The sequence below is a fragment of the Rhamphochromis longiceps genome, linkage group LG16 (genome assembly GCF_057381845.1).
Source record: "Rhamphochromis longiceps isolate RC_006_pf linkage group LG16, R_longiceps_female_GT1.1, whole genome shotgun sequence".
NCBI classification, from domain to species: Eukaryota; Metazoa; Chordata; class Actinopteri; order Cichliformes; family Cichlidae; genus Rhamphochromis; species Rhamphochromis longiceps.
The window spans coordinates 7589050-7616860 of NC_140572.1; the positions used below are offsets into that span (position 1 = coordinate 7589050).

The following is a 27811-nucleotide window of genomic DNA, read 5'->3' on the forward strand; positions in this document are numbered from 1 at the left end:
GTTTTAACAAGAACTAAAAAGGTGCTCCACAGTAATTGGCGTGGAAGAGATCAGTGTATGTGTGAATCACCCGAACAGCACGCTCTCCTCCCAAAGATTGCCCAACATGTTAGGACATCATTTGGCTTTCAAAATATCTCCCAAAAAGGAAATTGCCACATGTGCTTAAGTCCTCACAGAAAGAGGAAGTATGAGCTGCGAAGGACACGTCTAAGATGAGATTTTTTTGTTTCCACCTTAAGATGTTTTTACAAGACTTTCACGTAAACTAAGGAGGCGGTTGCCTTGACAGAAGGACTGACATAACAGCAGTCTGGTGAGTTTCCTGTGTTAAACAATGGTATCTAACACCATAACATCAAAACCTCTGAACTCTAATCATCCATGATGCTTCTGCATGTGTGGCACTCAACACAGTCTCATTTCTAGATCAGTGTCATGTTGACCAAAACAGATTTGGTACGAAGTCCTGTCGGTGACGTAAGCGCCAGACAGACTTTAACACATTTTTTTCTGTTCCTTCAAGAGACAGATTCAAATGATTTTCCTACTTTTAATGCTTTTACGTACATGTGCCCAGATATTTTACAAAAGCATTGCTCACTGGAGCCTGAAGTAAACCAACAGAGGACTCAGAAATAAAGAAAAAACACGTGATATTTATTTAAGCTACTTTCTTCTCACAAGCACACGCCCACAAACACGCTCACAAATGCAGTTGGCATGCTCCCTCTTAACCGGTGTCATTTAAACATGGCAGACCAGCGGCTGGATAAAGGATGGGAGTACAATGGTCAGTGTTGGGGAGTAACGGAATACATGTACCGCCGTTACGTATTTAGAATACAGTTACTTTGTTGAAATAAATGGATTACACAGCAGAATTTTCCTGTTTCATACTGTGGCGGGTCAGGACTGTTTGGGTTTGGTTTGACAGCTATGTTCTGTTGTTCCAGGCGGCAGAGTTACGGTTGCCATGGTTACAGGGCGACACGCGCTCTCTCTGTGACTGTGTGTTTCCTGGGTGAGAGAGCGCCTTTTTGTTGTTGTTGTTGTGCTAAGCTAATAGGCAGAATGCTACAGGCATAGCCCTAAAGAATGTAGCCTTATGGGCAGTGTAGTCCGTGCTGCAGGGAGAATGGACTGCCATACCCGTTATGTGTCTGTGAGCGCGAGGAGGGAGAAAAAGGAGAGTGGAAAAGTAGTTATCGTAGCAGAAACGGGAGCGGGAAGCATGTAAATATAATAATAACCACTGCAGCCAAGAAGAGTGCCTGACGAGCCCAGTTGTAAGTAAGCTATTACGACTAGACTGTATGCTGTGTTCGTGTTTTCCTCCGAAACAATAAGTTCCGTTGGAGCAGCCTTTCAACTCCTCTCTCTGTCTCTCGCTAGCAAACTTGACCCAGACAACAAAGTAAAGCTATTTTTCGGCTACGAGCCCAACACCAGAGGTCCCTTTACTATGGTTCGGACCCGCGGACCTTCAGTAACAGTAATAAATCACAGCAATAGTACATTCACGTAGTTGTAAAAAGCATGATAATATATTAAGTAATCCAAAGTATTCAGAATACGTTACTCTCATTGAGTGACGTAACGGAATACGTTACAGAATACATTTTGGGGCATGTATTCTGTAATCTGTAATGGAATACATTTTAAAAGTAACTTTCCCAACATTGCTGGTGGGATGTGGTGAAATCTTAAATTGTTTTAATGGCTCAGTGTGGGGAAAAGAATCATAAGTCACAATCATTTCTATTGAGAGCTCCAGTAGATTTTCTTAGTGTGCAGGCTGTAATCAACTGACCTGCTGCCCTCTGTGGATGTCCACAACTGCAAACTAACCTGTTTATCCTGCACTAACCTGTAGAGCAGGGGTGGGGAACTCCAGGCCTCGAGGACCGGTGTCCTGCAGGTTTTAGATGTGTCCTTGATCCACTTGGCACCGACACTGGCACTCGAGGCCCGGAGTTGCCTACCCCTGCTGTAGAGGATTGTCACGCAACCTTTAAATAACATAGTTCGTCTACTTCAGTTTGTTTTGCAGCACGTTTCACATATGAAAAAATATAATGTCTCATGTACAGACCCAATATCTGATTTAAAAACATTTGAAATTTCCAGTTTATGAAATATCACTTAGCAGCCCCTACCTTTACATCTAACCTCTCTCCTTCCTCTCCTCTCCTGTCCTGTCTTTCTTATCTTTCTCTATCTCTGAGTGACGTTAGCTCTCTTTCTTCTCTCTCCATCTGAAATACAACAGCTGAACCTTTAGCTAGACTGTGAGACAAACTGCACACAAACGGTTAAAAAGCGTTATTTCTTTTATAATCGCTCCTCTTCTGTAACGCTAGCTAGGCGCTGAGGTACTGATATTTATGTAAATGTAGTGAGTAAAAGCAAAAGGTTGCCAGAAAAAGAAATACTCAAGTAAAGTACAGATACCTGAAAATTGTAAATACAATATCACAAGTCACCAACAGTCTACACAGTGAGTAGGCAGAGAAAAAGGGAAAAAACCTTCAGGTTACTCACTTAAACAGAAAAGAGAACATTTGCTGCGTGAGCTCGGGATATGTCTCACTGCTGAATTGTAGCTTTGAACTGGTACACATTTCTCGCAGCACATCCTGTTTGAAAATGTGACATTTACTCAGGGATTGTACTCGATGTAGGGCTTGACTCATATCTTGACGAATGGCTGTGGCTCATGGGGATTCCTTTATCCACTGGGGAAGCCCGGGTGTGGCTTCACACCTCTGTATAATTGCTTTGGGCTTGACTCAAGAGACTTTAATTGAATTTCTGGAGGAATTTTTTTCCCCTTATCATTTGTTGCTTTGATGGACTACCTCATCTCAACTTTTTGAATGGGCTCTAGTTAGGACCCAGTATGTCCGGATTCTAGGTTATCTGAGTCAAGTGCCGAATACACAGATATGCTGAAGCATGTTTTAAGGATGCCTTCCTGTGGTTTGTGTGCTTTGACATTCACAAACACGTGGTTGCCTTATTAATGCTTTAATGCAGCGGTTCCCAAACTTCTTTTGCTGGGCCCCCCTTTGTTTTACATGAAAAATGTTCGCGCCCCCCCCACGCACACGCATGCATGCACAAACACATCCTCCAACCACACACACCCATATTTTGCTCCATTGCGGTTTATTTCACACCTCAAACATTTAGTAAACAATTAAGCAAATACAAGTAAACTGCAATAAATAAACCACTAACTCTTTTATGCTACGTCCGCACCTACGCGGGTATTTTTGAAAACGCAGCTGTTTCATCCACACGTAAACGCCGTTTCGAATCAGCGAAAACTGAGATTTTCCTCCTTTTTTGCGTTTCCGTGTGGACGAGGAATACAGAGTTCGTCACGCAGCGTCAAAGGTATGTGCCTTTTTTCATGTCACGCTGTGCGCCACGTTATTGTTTACATGAGATGAATTGCAGAATGGCAGATAGAGACAAAATACTGTTAATCTGACTATCTGCAGGTTTTACACGCTTACATATAAACACGCAGTTACTGTCCCTCCATTTACAAAGGCAGAGGCGTCACGGTGTGATTATTTTACGTGTAGTTTTTTTTTTCCTGTGTAATAATATTCAACATTGCTATCAATACATTTTTCAAAAAATGCCTCTCTGTGCAAAATGGGTTTAAAAACATAAACAGCTGTTTGTCTCTGATTTAGACAGGGGGTTGTTATTTGGGTGTTTTTTACAGTTTCTCTGAGCATCTTGGGATGAATCTGCTGGGACGTCTACTCCTTGGGAAGATTGGCAGTTGTCTTGAATGTTTTCCATTTCTGAATGATCTTTTCACTGCATAATGATGGACTTCATATTGTTTGGAAATGGCCTTATAACCCGTCTAATATTGACGGGCTGAAACAGTTGCTTCTCTGTGATCATTACTGATGTCTTTCCTCCTTTGCATTGTGTTGCACTCAGCATCAATGCAATTAAACCTCTGCGATATTGATCTTGTCCGTTAAGTGGCAGAGGGGGGTGTTAATTAATTTCAGCTGCTTTGATGTTAAATTAAATACAGGTGCATTAGAGGGGCAACAGTGAAACAATGGCATCTTCCATAGAATACCAGAATTGGTTAGTTCACCAGTGATGCTCAGTGCTTTTCACAGATGAGAGCAGGATCACCCTCAGCACATATGACAGACACTAAAGTGTCTGGAGAAGCTGTGGAGAAGAAGGTTTTGCTTGCTGTAACATCATCCAGCATGAACGGTTTGGCGGTGGGTCAGTGATAATCTGGGACATATCCATGAAGGGATACACAGACCTTTAGAGGACAGGCAATGGCACCCTGACTGCCGTTAACATGCCGAGTCCAAGGGTCCCTCTCCACCTGCGTCTCAGCTTGAGTCCATTGATTCGTCTCTGCAAGTGTGTGAGCACAATCCTGAATCCAAGAGTTCCAAACAAACAGCCTGAGTATAAGGGTCTCTGTCTTAAATGCAGATACCTGCTGAGCCTTCTGTGGAGTTCCTACATTGTTCCTACCCCCAAGCCTACACCAGGGTCTCCTTTGTTGTCAGCATCAGCCTTCTTGTTGTCAACCACCTGCTGCGACATGTGATTGCTCCATCTCAGCTCCTGGGCTCCCATCCATCTTTCAGCGTATTTCTGTCTCAGTGATCGCTGGCTTCCACACAAGCCTCTAGAGGAGTCCCCTCTCCTCCTTCAACACAGTCTCTCACTGAACCTCCACTGCTGGCATGTTGTCCATCTGCCTGACGTGTCCCATCACCAATGCCTGTCACCACTCAAACCATTAGAGGGTTTCAGTCACTGGTCTCTCAGGCAGCCCACAGAGTTGCTTTATCTGCACGATTGGCCACCTGGCCGGCCGTACGAACCGCCATCTTCCCCATGCTTGCCTCAATGCCGAGCTGATCCCAGAACTGTGTCTTGTGTGTTTGATTTTCTGGCTCCCTGCTTTTTCGCTTTTTGTTTGTAGTCCTGCTTTGGGGTCTCGTCCTCATTAAATCTGACAGTAAGGATATACAGTTTTTCTGCTTTCTGCTTCTTCTGGCTTAATCTTTTCAATTAGAACTATAATAGCGTGTATTTTCTTTTCCGCCAAAGTAAAATGAAGCGTTTTAAACATGCTTAGGGTGAATTTAGTTCTTCTGTTAATTCATTACATTATAGACATTTCTTTGAAAGCAAAGACTTTTTTTCTTTTGCGGAAAAAAACAACACAAAGATTTCACATTTCTTGCTGAAATCTTGCAACAGTTAAATATCCTGTGAATGAAAAGTGAGTTTTCAGTCATATTTAACAACAAATATAAATGTGCTTATGCTCTTGTAGACAATATGAGCAACTAAATATATTGTTTATATTTAACATCCGTGTTTATGTTATGGGCGTTTTTTCTGGTTAACAGTTAGTGAACCAGAATAAGTTATTTTTAGTTAACATAGCAGTGAGGGATTTGATTTCGGGAAGGTTTAGCTGATTTAACGCTGTGTTGAAATGCAAAGGAAGGAGAACAGAGAGCTGAGAGGTGCAATCCAAACACACTCTTCCTCCTCTGTGTCTGTGCGTCGTCCTGTGGAGGTGGAACAAAGCTGTTGAGTCACCGGCTGGGCAGCACGTTTGAGATTCCTCTCTGCATGCAAGGGTCAGAGGTGAGATTTCCTCTCTTAGGTCTGCCGTGTCGAGTAAACTGTCTCATCCTTCCTTCGCCTGTGTTGTGCCTCGGTGTCTCTTTTTCCTAGGTGAGTCAATATTTACCACTTACTTGTTCCTAAGCTGTTTATGTTCTTAATAATTTCTGACTTTTCTGGGGCAAACTCTGCCACTGAATGTGGCCTCGGTGCTCGAATTCTTAGAAATATGAGGTCTACCATTCGCCTGTTTACTTTTTCGAAAAAGTGCGTTTGTAATGTTTACCACAAAGGAGGCACACTTCCTTTCACACTATAGTAAAGATGCCCACTGCAGCCAACACAAATGTTTGATTTTTGAGCGATGGATAGATCTCATAGAGCAGGAATAGCAATACTGACACCTTTTTTCTTGTATAAAACTGACAGATGATGAGAAGAAAAAGGGACGATTTTCATGCCAAATCAAAAACCTCACATTAAAGGAGTGATTCATTTAGGTGCATTCTGGGTGGCTGTTCAGTGTGGGTTGTACTGTGCGGTTTTCTCGCAGTTTGTCATCTCCAAAGCTTATGTAGGAGTTCTTCCTGCATTACCGTGACTGAACTTTGTCAACATTGTATGTGCTTTTTCACATCCTGCAATGCCATGCAGCTGAGTAATTCCAGACCAACAGACTCATCAGGAATATTCTGTCCTAAAATGCCTAGAAAGTTTACAGAATATTATATAATGATGACATGACATTAAGGTCTTTAAATTTCAAATTTATCGATTCATGTATTTTCATGTATTTTCAAGAAAGGTAAAATGATCTTACGTGAACACTTTGCTGTCGCTGCACCCTGATAACAGGTTCCTGTAGCCACAGTGCTGTTTGTTTTGTGTGTTATCAGTACCCTGCACAAATATACCCAATGAAGGCTTTGATGACAGGAATGAGAGATTTGATTTAGGGAAGGTTTTTCTGATTTAATAATGTATTGAAATGCATATCGTCAAATCAGTTCAAGAGTTACACAGAGAGGCATTTGTTTGTCATGTTGTGCGGATATTTCAGCTTCTGTCCTTCCCCTTTAGACCTTTCTACCTCCCTCGGGAGTTTGGACAGTTATTTATAACTGTTATTTGTTTTAATCCAAGAGCAAATGTAGATGGCTGCTGCAGATGTAACATATGCACAGTGGTTTGGCTAGAAAATAAGAAAAAGTTGTGTGGGACTTCAGTCATTTTTCTGTTGTGTTAAAACAGGTTATTGCCCCATGTTTACATCAACTGTACATTGACTCTCCTGCTAAGAAAGAGGACACTGGATTTATTCTTTAGCATTATAAATGATGCATATGGGGATTAGTCAATACACTTGGTTCAGCTCTATAAACAGCAGCTTAAACACCAAGCTTGAACTGTGAACAATCCACCTGCAGATGTATGAGAGGGTGTCTGGTTGGGATATTTTCATAAACAATAGCCTATGAATATTTCTGTGTTGAAAGAGCAGGGTGATGAGGGATAGGCTAGACTGATGCAGGAGGAAATTAAGCAAATTGTCAAATATTAGTATAAGGAGGAGAAAAGAGGAAATTGAAGCAGGCACAGCTTGCTTAAGGCAGGGACTGCAGGGAGTGTACACAGTGATTTGACAGCAAAGGGAAAAAAACAAAACACTTGTAGGCTTCAGCTTCTCATGTGGATACGCAGTATAATCCCTGAACAAAATCTTGTAATTCTGGAGCATTCATCTGCATTCCCAAGCCTGCAGTTTGTTCGAGTTTAATAATAATAATAATAATAATAATACATTTTATTTAAATAGCGCCTTTCAAAGCACCCAAGGACACTGTACAACAGATAAAAACTGGAAATATACACAATGATAAAAATAGAAGATAAAAGTTAAAACATACAGAAATTTAAGAATAGGCAATTTTAAACAGATGAGTTTTGAGGGTGGACTTAGGTGAGTGGCGGCCGGTGAGTAGCGGCAGCCAGTCGCGCCAGCGTTCACTCAACCGGAAGACCTGGCTCATTCACAGCTGTATGTTACTGCTGCTCTTAGAAACTGTGTTTACTTGGACATTTAGACCCTTCTACATTATGTTCTCTTGCATGTTTAAGGTAGATAGCTTAGAGGAAAAATAACAGAGCCACAATAGAAAAAAACGAGAGCAGCCTTCTCACAGAGGATTTCACCTCAAACCAAAAAGCACAAACAAATTACCATTTCACACTACCTGCAATATTGTTTCCACAATGTGAAAAAACACAGTCACACTATTCATGTTCTCAGGCTCGGCTGAAGGAAGGGTAACTCCCGTTGCTTTCCCTTTTTCAGAGCTAAATGAGTCATGTATTTTGATAACCTCCCACAAGCTCCATGTCTTAAACTTAAGCCATTAACCCTTGTTCAAGGATGGCACGGTTTCTGCAGGCTAGTTTTAGAAAACTATTCCATCACTATTTCTGAGACGTCTCCCTTTGCGCTCTTAAGGGCTGAAATGTCATTTATATTAGAAAATTCCCACATTGTTCGTCTCTTATCAGGCCAGCAGGGATGGTCATCCTCACATTTCCGGGAAGGCTTCCTCATACCGCATCTTTAATTTAAAACAGAATTTCTCAGACATGGTTAAAAATAACTTGGTTTAGCAAACATGAGAACAAGATTCAAAGTGTTCTTAAGGACAGCGTGTTTCCTTTCAGCTTGTGAAAATAGTCTGATCTGATGCTTAACAATCAAGAGGCGTGAGCATCCTGAATTAGAGTGCAGAAAATTCTCTGGGTGCAAATAAAAACCTAAATAATTAATAAATATAAAAATACAGATATTTGGTTAGGAAAGGCTATGCAAACCATGAAATTCAGGTGGCGCTTGAGAATGCAAACACTATTTATTGGATTTAAAAGCAGCAACAGAAGGTAGAAACTTGGAGGTGCAAGAACAGGTGCACAGATTCTCCTCCTCTGCATATTTTAACAAATCCACAACAACTATACAAAGGAAAATAATCCAAAAGTCTTAGGCGTTATTTGAGCACACTAGGCTGTGTGCTCAAAGATAAATAAGTCATCTTTATGACTGACCTACAGGGTGTGTCAGTCTTGTGAGCAAGTTGTTACTTTTATTGCTGGTTGATGCGATTCATTGAAGATCTGGGTTTCAATTCTCCATTGAAATCACATCCTCTTCCCCTTAAAATAAAAAAAAGTTTGTTGTTTTAGCTTAGCTAAGGACTTTTTCATCATTCTAGGAACATGGAAATGTTAAAAAGCTGACATTTGCCACGTTTCTCCAAAACATTTCTGCGCTGTTCAAACTATTCACAAGATGGGGTTAAATGAGGTTAAAGGCAAATTGGAGGAAGAGCAAACTGAAATTGAGTAAACATGAACATTTAAATGAGTTAAAATACTGCTTAGAATTTTTTTAAGGACAAACTTTAGCAACTTAATGTTGGTTTCGACTGATCAGTCAGTCAAAAAGATGAACCCTGAGCAGTGCTTGAGTATTGTGATATTTCCCTTCCTGAAGTCCAGAGTTTGTCTCCTACAGCTGCGAGCTGTTTGTTAACAGCAGTTGAAAGAACATTTTGTTGCTGTTGCACGTTTATCTGAATCACAACCGGAATCTGTATGTTTATGGTGACGCATACAAAGTTTGCAACCTCTGTTTAAAGCCAATCACTGCTGAGCTCACTGCTGTTTGTTTCCACATCATCCTTGATTTTAAATATTTGACTGCCCTACAGAAAGCACTTGTTGTTTCAGGCTCGTGCAGTTTTAAGCTGCTACACCAAACCTGCTGACAAACTAATTTAATTCCAACATAACATGGAATTGAAAGTAAAATCCTGAGCTACGCATGCACGTAAAGTGTCTGTCTTTTCCTGAGATGTTCGTGTTATCAGTACCTTGCACCTGTGACCGCTCTTCAGTGTATGTGGCAATCGCTGCCCTATAAACAGATGGACAAAGTTCACATGACTGAACAGATCTGTAGACCAAATGAACATTTAACCAAATGTAAACAGAAAACAGACGCTTGTTCCTCTCTGTCAGTTTGCTGTAGCGAAATTTAAACATTGCACAAATTTGGCCCGTTAGCGAGGCCCATTTCCCAACAGCTTCTGTAAGTTTTCTGCCATGCAAGCATTTTCAATAACACTGCTGTGGTTTACAACATACAGCTTGACTTTGTCCAATGAATGCAAACAGAAAAGGTCGTGCTGAAGATGATTAGCAGATTTTATAAACTGTAGATTATTGCTTTAAGATATCTTAAGATACGAAATGATTTCCAGCAGCCTTGCTCCTCTTGCGCCCTTCCCTAAAGTGGTTATCAACACTATGATAACGATATTCTCATCAGCCATTCACTCCTTCCACCATCTGTTCCCAGAAGCAGACATCTTTAGTGCTGCTTGCTCTGGAAAAACTGCATCACTTTCTTGTTTTGTGCCTTGACTGAAACTTAATCGGGGAGGTTTAGATTCAAAATGCTTTCTGATTAATTCATCCAAAACTTTTATTATTATTATTATTGTTATTATTGAACTCTAATGACATTATTCAGAATAGTCATTTATCTTATAGTGGGTCTTGGTACAACTGCTTAGTATTGGTGTTTTAGCTCCTGTCCCTTTAAGTCATTTTTGCTCTGATTGGCTACCCCTTGCAAACAAAAGGTCTGAACAGCAAGCGAGTGGATACACTGTGATCAAAGGCAGATTTGTGTGCCTCACGCCGGATTCATGGTCCTGTGTTAAATTGACTGAACGAGAATAGATCGAATTGAAGAGAAAACTTCACTATATAGCCTTTTGGCAGTGACAATACAAAGTAATGGAGGTGCACGATACACAAAAGTATAAATACTGTCATTGGCATCTGTGAAGGCTACATCATATGGGAGGTCTGCTGTGAACTGTGCATGGTGAAGCTAGCATGTCACAAGTCTGTCATAGCTGTGTGGCCCTTTGTAGATGGAGTGTGATCTCTGAATAACAGTCAAATAGCTCCCAGCGAATATTAAACAGTTATGAGCTATTATAGATGATCCCTTTCTACCTGATCTTGAAGATCTTAAAGTAGACCAAAGACTGAAAAAGAGTTTATCTCTACTTTTGTTTTACTGAGAACTATATTTAATGTGAGCTTCCACAGTTATTACAGAGTATTTATGAGGGGGAAAAAGCAAAATAAAGAGCATAAGGTGTCCGCTTGAAGTTTATTATTGACTGTAGCTGTAATAGTGCATAAACTGTAGATCTTGCAACACTGCCAATGACAAAAATGATAGAGAATTTCTCTTCCAAAAACCCAAATAGTGCTCAAAATAGGCAGATCTTGGCTGGGAAACCTGCTTCTTTCCTGCCAGGAAGCAATATTTTGAGCTGCACTGATTAGCCATTGTCTGCAGTTAAGGATGTTTCCAGTAATGTGTGAAAGTGGTACCAAGATAAGGTGCTGAAAAGTGTAATATTACACAACTATAAATCTATTTGGAGTTAAGGTGGTACACCACCATTTCACAAAGAGTGCATGTGTGGCTCTGAGTCATTCAAAAGTACAGTAAGAAAGAAAAAGTTAAGCGTCATCTGACTTTTGGTAAACATGAGCTCAGTCTGAATCCACTGCGCAGCCAACCTCTGGGATCCCTGACCTGCCCGCTGGTTTACACCTCCGGTGACTCACTCGTTTCTGTCTTCTTCAGCCTCATGTCTGCAGCGTGACCCGATGAACCAGTTCACTTCTTCCCACGCTCGCCCCTCTCTGCCTGAACTTGTCTAAATAGCTCAACTATGCACTGGAAGCAGACACAGATATTGGGTCTAAAATGAATTAAAATTCAGTTCTCCTTTTATACCTTGAAAATATTTTTTGTTTAAATCTAAAGACCACTTAGCCAACTTTATTTTAAGCCGTGCTTATTTTCCATTATTTGTTTTGCTTTTATGAACAAAAACTGAGTGAATATAAGCTTTAGATAGATGGAGCCTGCTTTTGCATGCCTGTTTCTCACAGTCAAAATGTTGTGAACCTTTTCTTCTTAGAAACGAGATTTCTTCAGAAGAGCTTCTGCTCAAAACAAACAACAACCACTTGAAAAGTGCACGTGTAATCGAGATCCTGTGTGGTTTGCATGCAGTGTAAAAAAACACAAGCCAACAATAAAAGCACTAATATTAGCCAAGTCTCGATACCAACCAATATTGCCTTTGACGGTTGGCCTGTGAACCCAGGATAACACTTATTGAAGGCACTGGCTTGTTTTTATCTGTGGTGTCACACTGCATACTGGTTACATTTTTCCCAGAAAGATGTGAAACATTTTGATGAAACAAAACTAAACAAACACCACTCAGTGTTAAGACACGTTCACAGCGTTCACTGGAGCCCTCTTTAACCACAAGCAATCTCCCATTCATTATAGTTTTCCCATCAGCAGTAGCTCTTCCTGTATCGTGATACACAGGTGAGAATTTTGAGGTTTCGATCATTTCCTTTCCTTCTTCCCACAGCAGCTGCACACATTTCGTTGCTACTGTGTTCTTCTAAAAGCCTTTGCTTGCCTTGGTGCAGATTGTCAAAACTTACCATACCGATTTGTGATATTATGTACCAATTTATTTCTTTTTACTTAAAATTGCAAACGACTCAAGATGTGCTGATAGATTCATTATCGGACCATCGCGAAACATCGGGTAGACAATGCAATGAAATCATGGTCATATACACTAAAAACAGTTTCTGCCCCAAAGCTGTTAAAGCATTATAAACGTTTTTAAATTACTACTGATGGGAGGGGGGGACAATATCATGAAAGCCGGGACTGGCACACACATTTGTTTAATATCTGTCATTTTTTTAAATTTATATTTCCTTTTATTTTTTTCTATATTTTATCACCTTTTCAACACAGAAAAGCACTGCACTTGTTTTGTGTGAAGTTTCCACACTATCTGCAGCTACAGACTCTGCGGGTGTGAAGTCACACAATGTTAGAAAAAAAATCTGTCATTAAATCTCATCTGAACGTGACCTCATACAGAGTATTACAGCTGCTGTTTCAACCAGTTCAAGCATGTATGCTAAACTACTATTCATACAGAGTTTCAGAAGATGGGTGGATGAAGTCGGTGGGGGTGAGGGGAATTTATGAAACAATTGAGATTTTATTTTAACTGCTTGTGTGCTGTTAATGACAGGTTTCTGTACCATATTTAGGAAAGCAATGTTTTGTTTTGTTTTTTCCTCTGGCGCTTTCCAACCACATCCATGCAAATAATTCAATAGGAAGTTAAAACCAGCAGTAACAGTCATTTTGGATCAAACATGAATGGATCTGTTAAGATGTTAATCACTCAGTAAATCAGCATGTTTGATTCAGATCCATGTAGAAAATGTACCGAGTAAGTCACTCCTTACTCAGTACACTCATGTCTGCCTTCTGCTTTAGTCGTGTACTTTAATTGTAACTGAACCTGATGACTGGACTCATGACTGGACTGATTGTGTAATACCAGTACTAGTTCAGTGAAAGGCTGGTAATATGTAATTCTAAGTTAAAAGCCATTTTCTCTGGTCTTCTATTGGTTTTAATAATTGCCCAGACATATTCGTAAACCACACTGAACTGATGAGAAAACCATGCACATTTATGCAAACTCATGAACTGATGTCAGCCAGAAGAAACAAGGTGCTCAGGTGTGAAAAAACCCAGATGTTGCTTCTAACGGCACTTAAAGCTGGTACTGAATTCCTGGGAAGATTTTAAATTTTATTGCTTCTTTATTAGAAAATGTCATATGCTGGGCTTCAACTCAGATTCTCTGGAACTTTCAGTCACAGGAGCTGATTCAGGGAACTAAAAGGTCCCTTCAATCCACTGTTTTTACACATGGGAACTAAGTTACGGTTACTTTCACACAAAAGCTGGTGAAGCAAGACCATCCCTCTGGCTTGTTGGGAGGTGTGGGCGTGTTTATTTCTGCTTGAAAAAGTAACTGCTGGGACCGTAACATTTTACTTCTCTGATTCACTGCCGTGGTTGTAACAAGCACTGCACCTTCTTTACATTCGCCCTCGCTCTCACTCGACCACACCCTGCCCTTCTGTCTGTGTCCCTGTCGCCTCCAGAATGTTTTCATAGAGGTGGCCATACAGGGGTGACACACCATAAAACCAGAATTTCCAGTTTTAATATGCTGTCGGCAAATATAGTTTACTTGAAAAAGTATGACAAAGAGCAAAATGAATGTTCTGCCTGGTTAATTGTCGATATCAGCTGATATCACTAAGAATAGGTACATATCAAAACCAAATAAGATTTTAAAATCCATAATAATCTGTTTTGATTGATTGATTGATTGATTGATTGATTGATTGATTGATTGATTGATTGATTGATTGGAAGTCTCAACCATTGTTTTAATGATTCTCAGCAGAGCCGAGCAGAAGCATCGGCTCTCCCAGAATGGAGTTATCCTTTAACCCTGGAGAAACCATGGGGTCAAATTTGACCCCATGGTTTCCCTAGTAAGCCAATGGGGTCGGCTCTGGCCCCATTGGTTCTCCGGGGTTAAGAGCAAACTTGGTCAGGAAAGACAAATAAATATTACAATCATATAAGAATTAGAATCATAAATATTAGATCAGGCAAGAGTGTGAACTGTTGCCTGTCTCTATGTTATGTTATGCCCTGAGATGCACCAGTGATCTGTCCAGGGATTTGCACCAGCTTGTCTGCAACCTTATTACATTATTACCAACATAGGGCAGTCTTGCCCGGAGGCACTAAGGCGGGGCAGCAAATTTTGGGGGTTGCCCAGCGACCCCCTTGGTGGCACCCCTGCCCTGTACAGGCCCACATTTTGCACCTTTTGAAGACAAACTCTGGTTTATCTGCTTGTAAACACAGTCCCTGCTTACATGTTGTTTAAAACTAGATCAAATGTTCAGTGCCAAACACAACGGGCTAAACAGCCGCAATCTGTCGAGGTTACCAGGTTACCTCACTATGTGTAAACAACCACATTAAAACTACGGACGCATGCAGTTAAATCAAATCGGTCTCAGCGCGCACTTTTTTACTACAAGCCACATTCACATTCATATTCGTACAACACTTTAACAGTCATAATCACACTCGCACTCATCACGGTGGATGCGATAGGAGCAATTGTGGGTTTCAGTAAACCAATGACCATATTAAAGTGGGATTTGTTATTTGTTATTTTATTTAGTTCAAATTGTGGTGCTTTTATTTTGAAGGTCAAGCTTGCCTGCGTAAACAATCATTACACTGCATGTGTGTGTAAGTGGGCGTAGGCTACCGATGTGCCAAAAAGTGATCGTCTGCCAAAAACTGATTTCTGGCATTTGCCAAAAAGTAATTACAAGTATTTAAACTGCCATGAATAAACTTTTGGCCTTTAAACAGCGAAGCATATCAAATGTATCCCTCAATAATATAAAATAAGTCATCTTGAGCCACAAAACAACATTGGTATCACAAGCTAGAAGCCGCAGTCAGTTTTTGACAAAGTGACTAAGAGGATAGCAGAAATTGCAACTATATAACAATAGTTCCATAAAGATATTTTTAGTGGCCAAAAGGGGACTGGATTGGTTTTAATGTTGGTACAATAACGCAGAGTCATAAAGATACTTAAAAAACAGGTCATTTTAAAATTTTATATATAACCCCGTAAACCCTGTTCACTAAAATCTACTTACCAATATAAGTAAAGACATTACACATCAAAACAAACAAACAAAAAAACACACACACGGCAACACTGGAAATCAGTTTTTGGCAAACGATCACTTTTGTGCTCGTTAAAAAGTTTGGGCAACCAAACTGTTCTAGAAGTGGATAATTGTAAAGAAACCTCGGAAGAATGGCGACTATCTTTGTTTATCTTAGTAAACTTTATTTTATGTGTTTTTGGCGAACTAATGGAGGCTTGGGTTGTGCATTTACTTAGTCCCACTTGACACTTTACTGTCTGGGGGTATGATTTGCATAGCAACAAATCTGATGTTGTCCGACACTCATACAAATTCACCAGTTTTAATTCAGTTCCTCCTGAGGGGTTAATACATTCCATGCAAAAATGTAGAGGCTGGCCAAGGGAGCAACACTTAACACTGGACTGTTATCAGGAATTCTGGGTCTGCTTCCAGTCATAAAGCATTACGCAGCATTTTGGCTTACACACGCAGCTCCTCAAATACCAGAGCGCTAGTCATTCACGATCAAGAGAAGGAGCTAGATGGCGTGAGAAAGGAGAAGTGAGCAGGAGAGAGAAAATATCAGGCAGTGTACAGTTAGCTCTTTCAGTTTCTCTGGTTTTTGCTGGATTTTAAAGGCTCTTGGGCTTTTCACATTCTCTGGATGTAATTTAAAGACGCAGGAAGACCTGGCACTAGGTCAGCTGATTTCCATTTCAGGTTTTTGCTGTGACTCTTAGCATGTTCACTTCTAAATGTTCTGTATCTTTGTTTTTCAGCCATGGGTTCAAGTTCAACACTGGCAAGCCTTGTGTTTTTCTTTGGTTTGTGTGGAATCTGTAGCGGATTTGAACAGGGTGAGCTGAGTAACACTGCTTCACACACACACACACACACACACACACACACACACACACACACACACACACACACTGAACACATTAACACATTTTTAAATGTTTCTGTAAATTTATCATATGTCATGTTTTTGCCAAGCTGCAGTTTGAGCCACTAGCATGATCTGAAGTATTTTATTGCCCTCTTGTGGCCAGGGATAGAATTACAACAACACTGATTTTTAACTCTGCTTGGGAAAGTTCAAGTAAAAACACATGGAGCAGGAAATATGTCACATCTCAGTTCAGTTCATTTCAATTCAATTAATTTCAAACAAATAACAACATTATATTTGACTTTGAAATGTTTGATTTCTCAGCAATAAAAGGTTAAATAACTATTTTCTCTATTCCACACTTACATGTATGTTGCAGAGAACTGTACTGACTACAAACTCCAGTTTGAGAGGGTTTTCTCTGTTCCTGGAGATGTGGCTATGCTGAGAAGCACACTGGTGTCCTCAGACGTCTTTGATTTCATAACTGTCCCGTACAACATCACGTGGTACAACTCGGTGTCAGGCCAAGAAATCAGCAGTCAGACTGGTCACATCCTGGTGCACGAGGAGACTCTGTGGATTCTCAATGTAACCATGAATGACAGTGGGGATTATGTGACCATACTGAGGTAGGAAGCACTAGTAGAAGTAGAAATATTAGAAATGAGTAGAACACAGTATTAATTTACACCTTACACAACTCATCGAACTGCCTCCATGATCTATCAGTAATCACAGTGAACACAGAGTGGTTTATGGCTTTTACTGTATTGGAAATTATAATAGGAGAATGACGAAACCGCCCACATCTCAGTACTTTCAAACACTTTTATTCCGATTGCCGTTCACACACGGGCTGCAGCTTTGCAGCTTGCAGCCACACACTCCAACAACAACAACCGGATTCCGCTCAGGTGCGTCCGCCTCCCGTGCAGCGGCACTGCTGCAATATTATCTATCCCCAACACAGAATTAGATTTAGATTTTCAAAATCTAAGATCAAGATCCCTTACAATTCCAACAAATTTAATATTAATATTGTTTGATTTTTGACTGTGGAGAAGGTCAAACAATGACCCTCACTGCCAGGGCGAGTGTGCCCAATTATCTATTCATTTATAATATTTCTGCTTAATTTCCCAACAGGACTCCTTCCCACTGCTACAGGGAGGCTAGCCGACTGGTGGTGGATGAAAGACCTACAGGAGAATGTGGAAGGCCGAGGAAAGCTTATCAGCTACTTACAAAAGGAGTCACTGACAATCTGAGCTGCCCTCTGAAGAACGAAATGAATAAGCTGAACAGCTACAACATCTCTTCCTCCATCAAGTGGTACAGAGTGAGTTCTCCAGAATTGTTGTTGAGTGCTGCATGAAACCTAATGGTTTTAATGGAGAGACTGCACAGTAGCTGCAGCCTCAACTATTTACTACCACTATTCCAACTTCTATCAATACCAGGAATGTATTGAAACTCTGGGGAGATACGAGTGTTTAAAAATTGCAATTTGACTGACAGCAGATCCCAGTCTCGGTGTGTTTGTGTGCGTGCCCTTTAATTTTGTGGAAGGGAAACAAACAGTTTAATAATATTAAAAATCATGGAACTCTTTAAATGTCTATCTGAACAGATTAGGAGCATCAAAACTATCCCAGTGGCTGTAAACTGTTCTCCAATTTAAATAGTTAACATTTTTCTTCATGCATTGTTAATTTGAAAAAAGACTTATGCGTTTCTCCCTCTAGGGTTGTGACCCCATAGAGGACGGAACAGGCAGCTATGAGTACTGGGGTACCAGACTGAAAATTACCAGTGTGGACCTTCAACACAAAGGCACTTATACCTGTACTCTGACATTCACCCTGGGTGGCATCAAAGGATCTGTGTCAGAGACTATTAGCGCAGAGGTCAAAGGTGAGATTGTAGATTAAGAGAAACACTGAAATGAAGTGAGGGGGCTATGAAGTGGATGAAGTGTGGAAGGGCAGTTGGTCCAGATGACATACTTTTGTATGCTAGGAGAGGAACTTTGGCTCTGAATGACGTAGTCAGGAATGGTGAAGAAGTATGTGAGGGAGGCCATGTATGAGGACAACGAGACAGTGGTGCGGGGCGCATTCGAAGTGATAGAAGGTGTTTAAGGTGGGGGTGGGACCAGGGATTGACCATGCTGTTTGCGATAGTGATGGACAGGCTGAAGATGAGGTCAGACAGGATTATGATGATGTGAATTATGATGTTTGCAGACCTGTAGTGAGAGCAGGGAGCAGGTGGAAGACAACCTAGAGCAATGGAAGTATTGACTGGAGGGAAGATAATGATAATGGCGGTTTGGAGATGGTGGCAATGATAAAGAGACAGGAGGCCGAGCTGGGGGATTTGAAGATCTATATAGGTTTATACTGGGTGTGACAAAAATGATTAAGATTAGCATTAAACATATCAGAGAGGCTGCTAATGTTAACAGTTTGGAGATAAATGTAAAGAGGAAAGGCTGGGATGGTTTGGACGCATGCAGAGGAGGGAAAGGGGCTATGTTAGACATATAATGCTGAGGATGAGCATCCAGGCAGGAGGAAAAGAGGTAGAACACAGAGAAGATTCATGGATGTAGTGAAGGAGGGCATGTGGAGGGTGGGTGTGATAGAAAGGGGCAATAGGGATAGGGCGAGATAGAGGCAGATGATCTGCTGTGGCGCCCCATGAAGGGAGCAGCTGAAAAAAGAGGAAGAAGACAACAGAGTGATTTTTTTTGTCCATATGTAAAGATGAATTATAAAATAACAGTGATGATACAATAAGTAACTGTATAGATGTGCACAATGCTCTTCAGTCATAAAGCTGGTATTTCCGAGCACTCAACTTGGTTTTCATTTACTTGGGTTTGACTGTGTCATAATTATCCCCCGCTAAGCCTCATGTAGCTTATAGGTTAGCACCTAGATACCTCAAATTATGATTCACAGATTCACTTAGTGAAAATTGTTATGTTATATCTTGAACAAGCATGTGGCACAAGACGGGGAAATACAAAACAAAAACTGTGTTTGCCTTGGGCTACACAAGATAAAGACCTCGTCAGGAGCCCCCACACAGCTGAGAAGGGCAGCTGTGTCTTTGTTCTGTTATTCAAGCAAGGTTTATGTTTGACTGCTAACTGACCGTGATATCCACTTCAGTTAGTCAGGCATATACAGTAACGCCCTCAAACACAAACAAAACAGAACAGAACAGCTCCCAAACACTTGCAAGCGAGCTGAGGTATCGTGACTTCTATACTGAGCGCAGTTGAAAGGACAGAATCACGGTTGCCCAACACATCCCAGCCCAAAGGCCTCAAAGACTATCTTGACACTACTGTACGTTGACAAAAATCCGGTGAAAAAAGCATAATCGCTTCATTTTAACAATAAAAATAATAACAGAAAAAGAAACATCAGTTGTGTTAGTAATAATGGTTTCTTAGGTTTGCTTACTGTAAAACTGTGAAAGAGAAATATGATTCAATTTCCATTATATCTTTGTGATTATTCAACCTCTACTGTAAGCTACACAGTATTTGATGTTCTCTGTTTCAGGGGATTACTCTTTGGTTCCACAAGTGCATGAACCCTCCAATGATGTAATCAAAGCACAGAGCGGTAAGTCCTCTAAGATCTTCTGAGAAATGTGGTGTTCTGTTGATTTCATATTTATGTATCTCAGGCTTCATTTAGGCCAACATATTGGGTTGAAAGTCACAGACTTCTGCAGGGAGAGTAAATGCTAAATATACAGTTTCATGTTTATACTGAGTCACTGTTTTGCGCATGTTTTCAGGGTACAACTTCAGTAAAAGGTGCCTGGTGTTTGTGCCGGGTGTTGGGAAGCCTATCGTTGATATTTATTGGTTGGACAAAGATGGATTCTTTGAGACTAACACCTCTCACCGTGTCCACATGTTAGAACAGCGGTCAGTACCTTTTTACTCTAAATCTATTTAATTGATCTGCTTTATCAGTGAACCAATGTTCAGAGTTGATGTCTTTTGAGACTCCTGCCTTAACAGGCATTTTGTCACATCACCTTTTAACTGTTTCATCTGATTGTCCTCGACAGTTTGCTGCCCCAAAATGGCTCCAGTAAAGGTGCGTGGTTAGAGACCTGGCTGATATTTTCTGAGCTAAGGGAGGAGGACTTCTACGTCAACTACACCTGCCGTGCGTACAGTGACAGGGGCTTTCCTGAAAGATATTTCAGTCTGCAACCAGAAGGTAAAAACAGAGTCTCCCCTAAACATGATATTTTAGTTTGTCTCTAACCTTGAGCAATCAAAGCTTTACATTTGAGAATACCACTCACAATTACTTAATCAAGTAATCTTTTCATTTAAGTGATTATCTTATACATGAATAAGAATTAGTTAATTACAATACAGAAAATGTTGCCTTCAATGTAAATGTTTTGCCTCTTGATAGGTGTTAAACCACCAGCTAAACCAAACACATTAGCAAACTTTCTACTTAATGAACACAGTTCATAATAGCAATGCAGTCAAATTGCTGTTAGGGTCCCACAGCTGAATAAATAGCTGAATGAACTGTTCATATACAGTAATTGTTATGACTTGGACCTGTTAATAACTTAGTATGAAACCTGCACCGCTTTAGTCAAACGCACAGCAAAATGAAAATCTGAAAATCTTTTGAGGTCAATCAAATAACAAGCTTTGATAAGTATTTTCACAATTTTACATATTTTAATAAGTCATCATGGTAATGTACCTCACTAAGAAATCACCTGTATAACAGTAAAAACCCAGGATTTGGCGAGGCCTCAAAGAGCAAACGAGGCTCATGTAAGAAACATTTAGTATCATGATAACAGAGCCATGTTCAAGGTAAATAAAGTCTTACTATGACTTTATTTACACTCTGTTATCTTCTTTAGCTATGCTAAATGCTATGGCATTTAGCATAGCATCTAATATTCAGACAAACAAACAAAATAACAAAGGAGTCTATATCTAAAGTATTATTTCTAGAGGATTAGAAATTGTTACAAACATGCATGAATTGTAGTTCTCGGAGGCATTATTAGAACTATGACCAGCAGAGGGAGCTGTTCAGCCTGCTCAATCTACTCAATATACATAATTAAACCAGAGGCAAAATTTCATGCTTTCAAAGATGCTGGTGAAAATATGAACATTACAAGAGGAAGTAGCTGAAAAACAGTTACATTTTTACACTGCTATGTTATGCTGTTTTTATACCAGTTAAATCTCATATAAATGTTAATTTGACTGAAAAGTAATTTTTTAGACATTTGAAGCCATAATGAATTTGGAGCCAGTGCATCAGCAGCAAATATATAATCTAAAATTTTATGTCTGGTATGTTTGCTGTTCATCTCCACAGATCCAAGTGGCATAGCTATCGGATCTGTGCTTGGTGGTATGATGGTTCTGTTTATCATCACCGTCACCCTATACTACCTTTTTAAGATTGAAATAGTGCTGTGGTTCAGGAGAGCATTTCCAGTCTTTTACAAAAATAAAGGTAAGTTCTCAGCAGCTTTGTAGTTATTAATGTGCAATTGATTTACGTATTATAAACAGAAAACAATAGCAACAATAATGTCATCTAACAGTACAGTACTTAACAATGGAAATACCCCAAGCAATGTTTTCAGCTTGCACCTTTACTTCACACACAGTACCCACATATTCACGACAACCTACAGAGTCATAAACTCTGCATGTGTCAGCAGCGAGAACAAACAAAGGAAACAAGCTAACCACAGGACTGCTTACTCTGCTTCTCATCAAATGTCATTTGCTGATTATGAAAGAAAGGGATAGCAAACACTGGACTGCTTTTGCTAAAAGTCGATGATTCTTAAGACTTCAGAAAGCATCCACGGCTGAATCAGTAAGAAAAGTACTGTTTGAAAACCCGAACAAGAAGGAAAACAGCGTTACCCACACAGTTTGACATATGTGAAATCGTATATGCAGATAGCGAAACACAGAAGTAGCACGTAGTTTGATGTGGTAACACCTCAAAAAGAAAGTGCAATTGCAGTAGCTACGTTGAACATTAGCTTTAACGTAGCTACTGTTTGCTGTCATCATCAATTAGCATATTGGTAACTTTATTTATTTATTTGTTACACTGTTGCTTGAACAAATTGTTTCATGCTGAATTTATTCAGTGAATTTAAATGTTTTTACACATGTTTGACATAATGTCTCCAATTTGCTTCCAGTCTAAGAAACAATGCAGGATAGCTGCACATGCTCGGTGAACTCCAGGCATATCTGCCGGTTTCCCGATGGCTTGGTGTCTTGGGGTCATTTTGCAATAAATTACATGCAATGTACCTGTCCCTGCCTGCTTGGTAGCACACTGTCTGACAATATAAATCTAACTTCTTGTTGCAAAGCATGAACACAGCAATAATTAGAATAACTGAGTTTATAGATGACAGCTCTAAATATTTAATTGAAAGATCAAATTTTGAGGGTTTTTGTCGAAACTATGCATGTCATAAACTTTTCCTTTTCTTGTGTTAGACTTGGATGGGAAGCTTTACGATGCCTATGTGGCATACCCACAGCCCTGTGACCTCGGATTCAGCAAGGATGTGGAAACATTTGCCCTTCAAACACTGCCTCATGTGTTGGAAAGGGCCTGTGACTACAAACTCTTCATAGCAGGCCGTGACTGCCTGCCTGGGCAAGGTAATTTACCCACAGCAAACAGTACGGAGACATGTGGCCCAGAGCCATTTTTTAAACCACAGAGCCTAACTTGCACTGTTTGAAGAAGGACTGGCATTTAGTATTATAAAAAATAATAATAACAACAATTTCATGCTTTTCTTTAAATTAATTTGTGATTTTTTTTATCCCACCCATTATTGGCAGATCACTTCAAGATCTTAAATATTATTAGGCTGTTTTACACGTAGCAAGCTTAAAATCTTGAAAGACTATCCAAAAAGCTTCTGTTTGCATTTCGTTTAGCTGGTCATGGTGTATTTTTAAGTAAATACCATGGGCTGTAGGTGGTAAAAGCTAGCCTCTTTTTGTCTTCACTTTCTTCCTTTACGAAACTGCATGAGATAGAGTATATATGAGAAAGGATTTATATAAGTTGTTTTGTGGTGATCTTGTCTTGCCTTTTCAGGGCGGTCAACAATAACTGCTAGCTAGAAATGCACAAACACAGACGAATTCCCCAGTGTTGTACACATCAGCTTGTTTCATTTTCAAATATTTTGCCTGTTGCTGTGACTTCCTAAGTAGAAAATATGTGGCAAAGCCAAATTATTTATTTTTTGTTCATGCAGTTAAAAAGTAGCATTGCATTAGCTTGTGAAGAAAGGCAATTTGGCTGTCTGCTGCGATGGTTGCATTTACTTCTTTTCAGTTTAAAAAGGAATAAACTTCTAAATATAACTGTTAGAGCTGCATATAGCTAAGTTTAAGTTCCCTTATTTAGCTCCTATTTTCTAACCGTGTGTTTTCATTATTTGTTCCCTCCTGCAGCTATGGTGGACTCTGTTGAAGAAAACATACAAGCCAGCCGCCGTGTCCTCCTTCTCTACACTGCTTCCTCTTTTACCACCAAAAGACATACAAGCAGCACCAGCAGTAATAATAACAACATTTCTAAGAGCGGTGAATGCGATGATGAAAGTCAAAGAAATGCCAGTGACAGCTTTAGCATTACAAGCTCTGATGTTGGTGATAAAGTCTGTAAAGACACAAGGCAGCAGCTGGAGTGTGTGGCAGCAATGCACCGAGTGCTGATCGAGGGCTCCCTCAAGGTGAGGAAATAGACACTCTTCAGAGGCACGTCTCTGAAAAAACTGCCAGACATCAGACTAATGTCAAACAGAGGCAATTGCATATCTCGCTATTAAACATGAACTCCTACACGATCAGGAGCTGAGCAAAAATTGGCACACAGGTACATATTAGGTCCATTCTTATGTACACTACCGGTAAAAAGTTTTTGAACACACCAACTTTTCCAGTTTTTTATTGAAAATGATGCTGTTTAATGTTTCATGCACTCTGAAATAAAAGCATAGTAAAAAATAAGCAATAAAAAAAAAAAAAAGCATGGAATCAATTTATAGACCAAAACTTTTGACTCATCAAAGTTGCCACCTTTGGTAGATGATAGCTGAACACACCCGTGGCGTTCTTTCTACAATAAAAATCAAATATTCTTCACAAAGTTCTTCCCATATCTGTTGCAGTTCAGTTCACTTGTAGGTTGCTTTGCTTTCACTCTTGTGTCCAGTTCATCCCAAACCAGCTCAATGGGGTTTAAGTCTGGAGACTGTGCTGTCTGCTCCATGTTTTCAAACTTATCATTTCGTTCTTTTTCCCCAAGGCAGTTCTGGCATAGCTTGGACTTGTGTTTTGGGTCATTATCTTCCTGTAGGATAAACCCCTGCCCTACTACGTGCATACCAGAGGGTATTGCATAGCACTCCACAATGGTGTGGTAATCATTTTGGTTAAGAGGGCCTCTCACTCTGTACAAGTCACCGACCATGAATTTGGCAAAACAGCCCCAGACCTTCACACTTGCCCCTCCATGTTTCACAGTTGATACCACACACTTTGGAATCATCCTTTCGCCAATTCGATGTTCGTGAAGATTTCAAATTTTGATTCACCAGTCCATAATGCCTTCTTCCAGTCTTCAGTAGTCCAATGGTGGTGTTTCATGGCCCAGGCAAGCCTCTTTGTCTTATTCTGACGTCATAGCAAAGGCTTTCTTGCTGCAACTCATCCAGTCAACCCTGAAGCTCAAACTCTTCAATTGAAATTACTTACTATGGCCACTATTGAGCTGTGCTTGAAGCTGTTGTCCTGTGAGCCACCTATCACACAAGATGTTAGCTCTCAGAAACTTGTCCTCTGATTCATTTGCGGCGTTTCATCTGCCAGACCTCTTCCTGTCAGCATTTGCCCCAGTTTCTGAGTGCGTTTTGATGGTGAAGGAAACTTTATTCACTGAAACCTTTCTTTGTAATTTCTCAGTAGGAAAGACCTACATTTTTAAGTGTTATGCTGGTCTGTCTCTCTTCCATTGTTAATTGCCTTTTTTTCTCGCCATTTTTGTAGCAACACACCACTATCTGCAGTACAATACTGTTCACAGATGCTCACGAGGGTTTGGTACCACAGTGTGTTCCAACATTGCTTTTATGCAGACAGAGGGGGTTGTAAGTAATCCAGAAAAACTGGAACACCTGTAGGAATTAGTTGCACTAGCTTGATCAGTTGCACTAGCTTCAGCTTGATCAAGCTTGATTAATCTCAATTGCTGCAAAACAGCTTTAAATTGTTAAAATATATTGTGTCCCCTGAAAAAGGCGACACGATTTTTGTATAATTCTGATATGCACATTATATTTCAGTTTTGGTTAACCTTACCTTTTTTTTAAGCCTCTGACAGTTCAGCCCTTCCCTTGCACCAGTTCAAGCTATTCATTGGACCTCAATGTAATGAATTGCAATAAATACTTGGAAAAACTGGGGTGTTCTAAAACTTTTGACCCGTAGTGTATGACAGACATTATGAGGTCTTTGTGTTCCCTAAAACCACAAGGAATGGGCTAAAATGACAACAACACATAATTATTCATGTAAAAACATGAATTTTGTATAAGTCTGTATTTCATACAGATAGATAAGTATAAGGGAAAAATATTACAACATCATAATATTTTGTGATGTGTGAGCTAGATGCAGATGCCCAAATCAAATTCATATGGCTCCGATCTTGATCAGATTTTTTTAGTATGGATTTCCATTCTCACCTATATCAAGCTAACTGATCAGCTAAAGAGGCAGCTGAGAAATTTATTTCTGTGCTAAATTTTGTGATGTCAAACATGAGTGTAACAGGAGGACTGATGGGCATTTCATAAGTACTGACTGTACTTCTATCCCAAAATCAAAAAATATTAAATAATAATGATAAATGTAAGAAGTGAATGCAGAATTACTGATTAATGTGAAGTTCAGAGCCCAGAGTTTATTTCCTGTATCTGATTCTAACTACAACTTTAAACAGAAAGATACCCTTTTGCCTAATGTGTATTAAATCATTCCACCGAGTCTAATCTAAGCTCTGCTTTGCAGGTGGTTCTGGTTGAGCTGGAGGAGATCACGCCTGCTCAACTGGCTCTATTTCCAGAGTCAGTGCGTCATCTGAGGAAGAAGCAGGGTGCCGTGTGTTGGTGGAAGAACCAGAGGACGAGGGAAAGGTGGAAGACGTGCATGAGTGGAGCTGATGCAGAAAAAACTGGAACAGACTCACAGCTGTCAACATCCCTCTCCCCTTCCTCTAGGTTTTGGAAGGAACTGAGGTATCACATGCCTGTCCGGGGCAAGAGGGTAGTGTATCCTGAAACAATCGCCTTTCTGTAATTCTGATGGCGATCTGTGTTTGTCAGATATTGAACCAGAGAGTACCTGGTTTCTAATGTAAATGTGGCAGTTGCATTTACTCACTCACAGGTAGATCGTGGGCACTGTTATCAGAAGCAGTGACACCAAGACCCTGAGTCAAGTTTACAGCACAGGCAACTCCAAATGTTCTCTCAGCAGAGATGTCACCTTTACCTTCTGTGGAACTTTTCAAGTAACACATTGCAATGAGTATAAAAAAAGTGTAAGAAATGTGGAAAGTATTGGCTAAAGATGACAGCTGGTCATGGACAGATCAGTGCAGTGTCTGAATTGTCCACAGTTTGTATGCGAACTGCTGACAATCAGTAACAGAAGGGGCCTGAAAAATAATGCAGATGAAAATAGCTTGAATGGTCGTACAGTTATTTTATTACCACAATCCTCAACATCCCAGCTGACACTGGGCGATAGGCATATCAGGAAATGTACATATGTATGATTAAACTTGTAAATATGTAGAAAAAATATATAAATTAACATGTAAAAACTGTAAAGAGGAACAACCAGAAAAGTATACATTCATGATGATTTTTTAAATTTATGTATATTATTTGTAAAAACAACATCATGAAATGAGGCTGCATAAAAATCTAGGTTAAAATGTATGCGCTAACATTTTTAATCAATGATTTTTTTTTACTTATGATTCTGGGAAATTGTAAATACTCTGTTTTCTATTTGAATTTTGTTTTAAAGTGTGACTATTTTGCAAATAAAAAGATTATTTTCAGTTTTTACTCTTTTCCATTCCTCCTCAAGAAACATACACCACAAAGACACTGGGTCTAGTATTATAGCGTGTTTTTTTTTTGTCAATTTACTTCACATTTCTGCTACACTGATTTTACTTAAATATAAAATTCCTCCCCAATCTTAAATCTTTGCTTAAACCATGTAACATGTTTGTCAGTGTACATGAGTGTCATAAAGGAGCTCCATATTTGCGAAAATAAGAATGGAAAATAAAAGAAAAAGGTTGCCATCTGGCAGCTGTGCATGGATGCTATGTTAAAAAAGGCTGAACATTTCAAATAGCAAGACCATAT

At 39.9% G+C, this 27811-nt stretch overlaps 1 protein-coding gene across 6 annotated transcripts; it reads left to right on the plus strand.

The window, feature by feature from the left end:
* The first annotated feature begins 126 nt into the window (after positions 1–126).
* Positions 127–27488, plus strand: LOC146650520 (interleukin-1 receptor-like 2). Of its 6 annotated transcripts, none has more exons than XM_085383830.1 (13): positions 127–316; positions 5527–5763; positions 16167–16244; positions 16659–16911; positions 17429–17621; positions 18028–18196; positions 19861–19923; positions 20102–20234; positions 20381–20535; positions 21682–21822; positions 22839–23006; positions 23817–24097; positions 26436–27488. In XM_085383830.1, exons 3-13 carry the CDS (start codon positions 16169–16171, stop codon positions 26721–26723), a joined length of 1920 nt encoding a protein of 639 aa, XP_085239956.1. In that variant the 5' UTR covers positions 127–316; positions 5527–5763; positions 16167–16168; the 3' UTR covers positions 26724–27488. The 6 variants fall into 6 exon arrangements, with proteins under 6 accessions (XP_085239956.1, XP_085239958.1, XP_085239960.1 ...); XM_085383834.1 differs by lacking the exon at positions 127–316 and adding an exon at positions 1037–1289 and having other exon boundaries at positions 5527–5673; XM_085383827.1 differs by lacking the exon at positions 127–316 and adding an exon at positions 1038–1289.
* Positions 27489–27811: the final 323 nt, after the last annotated feature.

Coding starts and splice junctions, on each gene's coding strand:
- LOC146650520 (XM_085383830.1), top strand. CDS start 16,169: ATGGGTTCAAGTTCAACACTGGCAAGCCTTGTGTTTTTCTTTGGTTTG. Junction 20,536..21,681: donor TTTCAGTCTGCAACCAGAAG/GTAAAAACAGAG, acceptor TCATCTCCACAG/ATCCAAGTGGCATAGCTATC. Junction 21,823..22,838: donor AGTCTTTTACAAAAATAAAG/GTAAGTTCTCAG, acceptor TTCTTGTGTTAG/ACTTGGATGGGAAGCTTTAC.